The following is a 9,919-nucleotide window of genomic DNA, read 5'->3' as shown; positions in this document are numbered from 1 at the left end:
TGTTTATTATATTTTATGTAAAATTTAATAAATTATAATATAAAATAAAATGAAATGAATTGAAATGGTTTAAAATAATAAACCGATGACAAAACCAATAATAATGCTACGTGGATTGCCTTACAAGTCTTCCAAAGGAAAAAGAAGGGTGCAAGTAATGGCAAAAGGGGCATTTTATTCCTGGCCACATACACATTACTTGGTGTGTTGGCAATGGCAATGGGTAACTGAAATTCACATACTCAAATATCCAAAGTGACTAATCACATCATTCCACATTGGTAACATCATTGTACAAATAAGTCAAGAGCATTGCTATTCATAAGCCCATACACTACATATCAAAATTTTTTTAAAATTTTTTTTGGTTTTATTACTCTTAAAATAATTGAATTATTATACTCATAATTCATATACTACACATTTAATAAGAAAATAAAATTATAAAAATTATAAAAATGATGGTGTGTGGTGTATGAGGCTTAGGAATAGAATTTTTCATTAAGTCAATGATTCCTTGAATTTCAGTGGCCACATGTCTATTTTAACATTTGACGATTAAATTAAGTTGATGCGATTCAACGGAATATTAAACAAGTAAAAAAGAACCCATCTTATCCTTTAATTATTATGTCATCCAAAATGTTTGGGAAATTTAAATAAATCAGGAGAATGATGGTTGGGTAATAAGGTCTAGAAAATTAATTTTCACATTAAATTATAAATGACCTCAAATAATTAAAATAATGAATAACTTTTCTTTTAAATTTAATATTTAATTTAAGTTTAGTATTTCCCATTACTTGTAGGGAATATTCCTATTAATAAGTGAGTTCAAAATATAAAATATTTGATTGAAATTTAGTGAAATATTAATAAATAAATTAATTAATTAAAGGCTATATTTTATTAAAACATCAATTATCCTAGAAGGTAATAATTTAATGTTTTAATCATCAATTAAATTTAATACTTCGAATTATCTTCTAAAATAAGCAACAAAGTGAATATATATGCCCATCATCTGGTATAAATAGCGGTAACAAACTCTCCACTTTCCCAAACGCCTCGGCCTCCAAAAATCAAAACGAAGTCAATATGGGGAGGTGCTTTTTCTTCTTTGTCGTCTTCTTCCTCTGTATTCTGTGGATTCCGAGCATCGTACTCCAAAGCAAGCCTGTATCAGCTTTACCGCTATACACCGATTCACGGTGGATTGTGGACGATGAAGGGCAAAGGGTAAAGCTGGCATGCGTGAACTGGGCGTCGCACATGGAAGCTGTGGTGGCGGAGGGACTGAGCAAACAGCCCATGGACGCCATCTCCAAGAGGATCAAATCCATGGGATTCAACTGTGTTAGGCTCACTTGGCCACTTTTTTTGGCCACCAACGACTCTTTCGCTTCTCTCACTGTCCGACAGTCCTTTCAGAGTCTTGGGCTGTCTGAATCCGTTGTCGGAATCCAGGCCAACAACCCCTCCATCGTTGATCTTCCCCTCTTACAAGCATTCCAGGTAACAACAAAATAGCCCTCTTCTTCTTAATTCCCAAATCTCCCGGTTAAAATGTAACCCCATAAACATTCAGAGAGAGAGAGAGGGGACATCCTTATCTTCATGAGTTTGGTTTTGTCTTATTCGTAGACTTGACTGGTAGATGAATTCGGATTAAAATTAAAAATTAAATAAAATATTATTAAAATATATATTCTATTTATTTTATATTTAAGCGTTAATATAGGCTATATATAATAATTGACGATAATTACTCGAATAAGTATGATAACAATGCCAATGAGGCTGATGGTGATTGCCACGACAATGGTATCGTGTTCTCTCTCTCTCTCTCTCTGCAATGAATCTATCGGTGACCAAAAAAAAAAAGATGCATGAATTGAGAAAACTAAAAGGACAAATATTAAGAAATTAAAAGAATATACTAATTAGTAATAAAAATTACTACTTTAATTAGATAAATTATTTTTGGTTTAATAATTTCAACTTTTCTAAGAAACCCAATAAGACGTGTCAGCAAAACTCCAAATGCGAAAATTACACATTTAATCTCTAATACTTAGATGGAGAAATTGTTTTTATCACTTGTATCGTATTTGACAAAATTTTATGTCTAATTAAGGCGGTAGTGTCTAGCTTGGGGGCTAACAACGTGATGGTCATATTGGACAATCATATAAGCAAGCCCGGATGGTGTTGCAGCAACTCTGATCGCAATGGGTTCTTTGGCGACCAGTATTTCAACCCGGACCTCTGGATTGAGGGGCTAACTCGGATGGCAACCATCTTCAATGGCGTGGACAATGTTGTCGGCATGAGCTTGAGGAATGAGCTTCGAGGCCCCAGACAAAACGTGTATGATTGGTACAGGTACATCATACATAAAAGGGCTAGCCTAATCTTGTGCACAATGCTCAGCTCCTCCACAAATAGATTCATGTCAATGGTTCTTTTTGTTCAATTCTTTTGTGTTAGTTCTAATTTTCAGTTTTCAAACAAACTAGGTACATGCAGAAGGGAGCAGAAGCAGTGCATGCAGCAAACCCAGATGTTCTGGTCATTCTCTCTGGCCTCAACTACGGCAGAGACTTGTCATTCCTCCACAATCAACCAGTGGACCTCACATTCACGGGAAAGCTAGTGTATGAGACGCATTGGTATGGTTTTTCAGATGGGATGGCATGGGAATCTGGCAACCCGAATCAAGTGTGCGGGAGAGTGGTAGATAACATGATGAGATTGTCAGGATTTTTGTTGGAACAAGGATGGCCGTTGTTCTTGGGTGAGTTTGGGATAGACCTAAGAGGTACCAGTGTGAATGACAACAGGTATATGAATTGCTTCTCGGGTGTGGCAGCTGAACTTGACTTGGATTGGGCCCTCTGGACACTTGCTGGGAGTTATTATATGAGAGAGGGAGTTACTGGATTAAATGAGAACTTTGGTCTGCTTGATTGGAATTGGTGTGATACACGAAATGCATTCTTGCAAAGGATCTCTGCTCTGCAATCTCCTTTTCGAGGTATATTAATGATGATAAATGCCTTTCATCTTCATTTTAACTACTATCATCCTTTCGACATTTCAGGATTGTGCTCATGTGACTTGCAGGGCCTGGTCTATTGCAAACTAAACTACACAAACTAATCTTCCATCCATCAACTGGTCTCTGTGTTCTAAGAAAAAGACTGCAGGAGCCATTACGGTTGGGTCCCTGCACAGACTCCGATGGCTGGAACTACACACCGCAGAAAACTTTAACCGTACAGGGAACTTATTTCTGCCTACAAGCACAAGATTTGGGAAAGCCAGCAAGACTTGGCATAGTCTGCAGCAGATCTGGTTCAAAATGGGAAACCGCCTCAGATTCAAAGATGCATCTCTCAACCAAGCTTGACAGTGGTGCTACCGTTTGCCTAGATGTAGACTCCACTAATACCATAGTCACAAATACTTGCAAATGCATAAGCAGAGATGATATGTGTGACCCAGGAAGCCAGTGGTTCAAGCTTGTTGACAGTACAAGGAGTTCAAGCTCTACATAATCATTCTGATAAAGCTCAATCTTGGCTTTGCCTGGTTAGGATTCTATATGGATGCTTTTATGATCAGCAATAGCGTAACCAGATAAGCCATTCGCAACTGTAAAGATAACCATACCTCATGTAAATTGTGAAGCTCCTCCATATGCCCATATATATTAGTCCCAATACAACAAAAAAAGGAGGAAAAAACCCAAACGGTTAGCATCTAGTTTAAGAAGCAAAGATCAGTGTACTTGAGCTGATTATCTATAACACCCCGCTCCCTATAGTTAATAATAAAGTTATTTTTAAAAATTCTCTAGAGCTGGAGTGCTACTACTGACTGTGACTTAAAAAATTTATTCTTAATAAAACGCCAGATACAAAGATTCTATATAATAAATAAAATCATTCTTTAATAAAATACCAAGATCATGAATGAGTGCACGGAAGCATTTATTAAAATTTCTCAAAATTCGTACCATAAAAGTCATAATTTAAAATCTATGTACATGATTTGCCACGCCTCCCTGGACTAAGTTTTGTTCTGCAGCTCTATCTTCTTAAATATTCTGACGGGGGTGGTTTAAAAACATAAAACAAATTAAAATGAATCGAATACCAAATAAGAAGCCCATCATAATGTAAACTCAAAAACATTTCATGTTGAGAACTTAAAATCATGATCATTCATACGTATACTTATGTCATGCATAACTTGTCTTAAATTATCTGACTTATCATATTTATTTTATTAGCTTCCACACATAACCATGTGTGCAAGGTTGTGCACCGATCCTACATCCCACAACCGTAATGGGAGCCGTTAATAGTATTTTGGCATATTATGGTGGACCATGCTTAAGTTCGTGACTTGCATGTCCACTCATAAATTTGCATTGGTACCATGTATTTAAATGAAAATTTGGTTAACTATTTTAAGCTTATCTTACACATGATCTTATGAAAAACTTACGTGTCTTATGTAACATGAGATGCATAATACATACATAACTATAATATGTGGAATGAAATATGATGAATGACGTGCTTGTAAATTTATGACATACATGGTATATAAATATTGGCTTCCAAAGAACTGGATTTAATAATAATATATATATAACTAGCTAACGTATGATAATCCTAATTTTATGTTTAAGCTATTTACCTCGGAGTGTCAATTCAATATTTTCTGCTTGAAATCGATCATATGAATTAGAAGGAGAGAGAAAACATTAGAGATGTTGTGAGATGAATAAGGCAATCGGCTATTGGCATGGTGAATGTGGGATATGCACGATGCTGCATTGGGTATCTTGGGTTCAGTCGTTGCACTTATTAGAGTTTATGGTTTTTTCAAATAACATACGGAATGAAGATATTTATAGAGAGATTTGGGAGAGGGTACCGACGAGTTTGAGTTGGACTCCGTTAATACATGTAGTGACACCAATCTGCTGAACACTCAGTCGTGATCATCTAAGAAGAGAGTTTGAATTTAAAAATATGATCTAATAGTTCATTCAATATAGGATTGGCAGTGACTGAGATTACGTAGGGGACTTTAATCTGTGATATTTTAAATTGAAATAAATTTCTAATGACTGATTCTTAAATTCTAAAAGGAGTCTAACTCGTTCAATAATAAATGGATTAACCTAGTTATTGAGTGTAATTAAAACTCCTAATCAATATCAATAATTTAGCGTTCATGAGACTTATTCAATATAACTCATTAAATATAATTTAAGTCTAATAAAAATTATCAATATTTCAATCTTAGAATTATTGGGCCAGATCGTTATATTACCTATGCATCAAGTTTTAATTTAATTTAATTTTGTTGTACATTTATTTTCCTAATTGGTAATGTTGTTAAGTTTCTAGAATTTGACTACTGAACTGACTTTGGTTGTTAATACAAAATCTAGCAGATGTCACAACTCCTAAGATCTTCTATGCTAAGCCGAGACAATTCATTTAATGTTAATAACGGAGTACCCTAAACGCTAAGAAAAAGAAAAGAGAGAAAAACAAGAATATTTCATCTTCATATAGTCATACCTTCCAAGTTTTTTGTATTTTTGGATAGTTAAAATATTGTTCTCAATAATTTGAAGCATGTAGCGGAGAAAAATAATACCATGTGAGGCATGTCCACAAGATTATTCCTGGATTGAGCTCTACTTGCAAGTCAAGATAGTGGATACTCTCCACACCACTACCATTGCAGGGTTTAATTTGGAAGAGAAATTCTAAATTAAATTCTCTTGCATATAAAATTTTATCATGTCGATGGATCCTCCAATTCATTGATCTCTAGCTCATATTAGCCAAAGATATTATAACAAGAGTTTGAAATTGATTATTACGCCCAGAACTGTTCACCCAAATCACCTATCTAAAACTATCAAGCTTTTGAAGTAGTTGATTTGTTTTTTTATATGTCGGGGGACCCTTCTAAGGTAGGGCCCTTCGGACTCATTCCTGTAGAGTAAAACGTTGGTCCTGTGTACCGCACCCTCGAAATTTTTCCTATACGGAACTTGTTAAATTGTGGATTTTTCACCAAAGGGTGTGGTCCCAAAGGATTGTTTGCACTCATAAGATGTTGAACCTTAGACCTTGAAGGGAGTGATACCCCAAAACCAAAATATTCACTACTTGGGCCAACCCCTTGGGGTTCCAATCATGGGTTTTAAAGAAAAAGAAACTGCATCGAGTTGTTAAATGGAGTTGCATCACTGATCTCAGTGTTCCATTGCATCTCCTTCAATCACTTCCACACTTTCTGTTAATGGCGTGGTCCTTGACAATAGAATCTCTCCAAGCCTTGAAATACAAGAAAACTGATTTTCCAAATGGAATGAAAGCCATGTAAAGAGAATCAGGGAACAAATTGTGGATCATTAAAGTAATTGAGTACAATTGCCATGGTCAAAAACCATTCTCACTATCTTAACCATTTTCACTATCTTGTCCATATATGTATGTAGTAGTAAGAAAAATTGGATTTGCAAGTGATACTCTCTCTATACCACTAAAAAGTCAAATTAAAAAAAAATAATATTTGCAGTCATAACACTCATTTTCAAAAGTGAGTAAATATGATACTCACATGAAAAAAAATAATTTTTTAATGGTGGACCTCACTCTTTTTTCGGAAAGAGTGCACATCACTTGCACAATCTATGACTATTTCTAGCATTACTCTTGAAAAAATATTAAAATTAAAACTTTGGATTTTTTCTTACACGTTAACAACATCAGAATAAAGGATATGCGCTTATTGGGGCATCTTATTCAACTATCTTCTATTTTACAAAAGAAAATGTGGAAACGAAATTAAACCTGTAAGGGGTTTTCCCCCCTCTGTCTCAACGGGCCTATCAGCCAGAGTGTAAAAATGTAGAAAACAAAAAGACTATAGAAGAAGAATATGATCAATACTTCTCATTATGGTCGAATGAATTACAAATGTTATATAATCAATAGATACAATGACTATTTACAACTTGCCATTTGGACCACTAATGTTCATAGTTGGATAACAAACTTAACTACCAATTACATGAATGAGCCTTTTCTTTCTGTTTGGCTTCTTGAGCCTTTAACTCCAAATCTTCTATATGATTTTGTAAACTCCAATACCCCCCCCCCCCAACCTTTCTCAAGATGAGAATGTATATTAATCATTCCCATCTTGCAAATAAGGTGATGAAAGCTGAGTGAACCGAGGGGTTTGGTTAATATGTTAGCTAATTGGTGTTTAGAAGGAATGTGTATGATTTTGATGAGGCCTTCTTGTAATTTTTCCCGAACTAAGTGAAAATCTAGTTGAATATGCTTAGACATTTAGCGATGCACAGGATTAGAAGTAATTTCAGAGGCTGGTTTGCTATCAGTATATAATAAGACAGCTTGAGAATGTTGAACATTCAAATCAGCTAGCAGATATATGAGCCATTGGATTTCACATGTAGTTGTTGCTAAGGCCCTGTACTCAGATTCAGCAGATGATCTGCTAACATTGGGCTATTTCCTCGATTTCCATGAGATAAGAGAGTCTCCTATAAACACTGTGAACTCAGTTACACTTCTTCTAGTATCCAAGCAGCCACCCCAATCACTATCTGAGTATGCTTTTAGATGTAGAGACGATTCTGCATAGATGAAAAGTCATTGTCCTAGTGTAGCTTTAATGTATCGAAGTACCCTCTCGGCAGCTTATAGATGTAAGGTACTTGGATTGGCCATAAACTGATTTAATGCTTGAATAGAGTAGGCTATGTCAGGTCAAGTTATAGTTAAATACAACAATCGACCTACAAGCCTTTGATATGATGCAGGATTAGTGAGAGTTGATGAAGAATCAGTTGCACTTAGTTTCAGATTGGACTCTATAGGAAAAGCTACTGGTTTACATCCAAAGAAACCACTATCTTGAGAATATCCAGGGCATATTTTCTTTGAAAGATAGTAATGCCCTTAGCTGATCTGGCTACTTCCAGACCCAAGATGTATTTAAACTCACCAAGATCCTTGATTGTAAAAGAATCATGAAGAAATTTCTTCACCATATTAATATGATTAATGCTATCAGATGAAAGGATTACATCATCAACATAAATGAGTAGAGCTATGAAAGCTAAAGGGGTTTGTTTGATGAATAAAGAAGAATCTGATTTACCCTGAGTGAAGCCAAGTTGCAGCAAAGAATAAGACAATTTGGAGAAACATTGTCTTGATGCCTGTTTCAGCCTATAGAAACTCTTTTTAAGCTTGCATACTCGAGGGTCATTGGTTGAGGAATAGCCTGGTGGCAATTGCATGTACACTTCTTCATTAAGATCTCCATGCAAAAAGACATTATTTACATCTAATTGATGTAAATGCCACTATTTTATGGCAGCAACAAGAAGTAATACTCTCACAGTTGTCATCTTAGCAACAGGATAATAAGTATAAAAAAAATCTAGCCCCTCTTGTTGAGTGTAGCCCTTTACTACTAGCCTTGTTTTATACCTCTCAACTGTGTCATCAGCCTTAAACTTGACACAATAAACCCATTTACAACCTATTGCAATTTTTTTTGGAGGTAAAATAGCAAGATCCCAAGTTTTGTTTAGTTCAATAGCCTTTATTTCTTCTGACATGGCAGTTTGCCATTGAGGATGAGAAATAGCTTGTTTGAAGGTTTTGGGTTCAAAGGTTGAAGTAATGGTAGCAACAAAAGCATTATATCTAGGGGATAATTGAGAAGTATAAAGGTAAGGAAATATAGAATGAGGCTTACCTGCATTAGAAGTTGAATTGCAGTTGGGAGATGATTAAGTAACTAAAGTTGTCTATGCCGTATGACCACAATAGAAATTATGCAAGTATGTAGGAGGATTCCTGATCCTTTGAGACCTTCTAAGCGTTTCAGTTTGAGTGTTTTAAATTTGAGAATTTGATGTAATAGGAAGTGAAGGAGAATTGGGTTCTGAAGATTCATAAAATTGAGGAAAATTAGGAAAGACAAAGGGTGTATGGATTGTGTTTGGTATGGAAGGGAATATGGATTCATGGAAAATCACATTTCTGGAAACAAATGTTTTGAGAGTGACAAGATCCAAAAGCTTATACCCTTTGATATTTGGTGGGTAACCTAGAAAGAGGCACTTTGAAGCTCTTGGTTGGAATTTTCCTCTATGAGCAGTGAGTGTGCTAGCAAAATACAAACATCCAAAAACTTTAAGATAGTTGTAATCTGGATGTTTTTTATATAAAAGAAGGTATGGTGTCTGATTTTTTAGGATAGAAGAAGGGGTTCGATTTATTAGATGTGTGGTTGTTAGCACATAATCTGTCCAGTAAGAAAGTGGCAACTTTGACTGAAAAAGTAAAGCTCTAGCAACGTTAAGGAGGTGTTGATGTTTTCTTTCAACCCTACCATTCTGTTTGGGTGTTTCAACACATGACAATTGATGGATTATGCCATGGTCATTACAAAAATTAGGCATGTTAAACTCTTGACCATTATCAGTCCTAAGAGTTTGAATAGTTGTGTTGAACTGAGTATGAATATAAGAAACAAAGTTTGTGAGAATGGTGAGAGTTTCTGTTTTGGTTTTCATGAGATAAAGCCAAGTGAGTCTTGTACAGTCACCTATAATTGTTAGGAAGTAATTAAAGCCAAAATATGAAGTAGTTGAGAAAGGACCCCAAATGTCACAAGGGACTAACCGAAATGCTTTATTTGAATAGCTATTTGATACAGAGAATGGTAACCTTTTCTATTTGGCTAAAGAACAGACTTCACATGATTTTGATTTGCAAGTACATTGGAATCTATCTCACTAATGATTTTTAGTATGGTAGGCGGAAGATGTCCT

General features: G+C 35.2%; 1 protein-coding gene across 1 annotated transcript; it reads left to right on the top strand.

Annotated features, from left to right (window-relative positions):
• The first annotated feature begins 1,046 nt into the window (after window positions 1-1,046).
• On the top strand, window positions 1,047-3,863 carry LOC118344871 (glycosyl hydrolase 5 family protein-like). The gene is made up of 4 exons (XM_035686622.1): window positions 1,047-1,515; window positions 2,138-2,385; window positions 2,520-3,037; window positions 3,127-3,863. Exons 1-4 carry the CDS (start codon window positions 1,099-1,101, stop codon window positions 3,558-3,560), a joined length of 1,617 nt encoding a protein of 538 aa, XP_035542515.1. The 5' UTR covers window positions 1,047-1,098; the 3' UTR covers window positions 3,561-3,863.
• The last annotated feature ends 6,056 nt before the right edge of the window (window positions 3,864-9,919 follow it).

This window comes from Juglans regia, chromosome 16 (genome assembly GCF_001411555.2).
Source record: "Juglans regia cultivar Chandler chromosome 16, Walnut 2.0, whole genome shotgun sequence".
NCBI lineage: Eukaryota > Viridiplantae > Streptophyta > Magnoliopsida > Fagales > Juglandaceae > Juglans > Juglans regia.
Note: the sequence above shows the minus strand (reverse complement) of the source record. Positions and strands in the feature narration are given on the sequence as shown.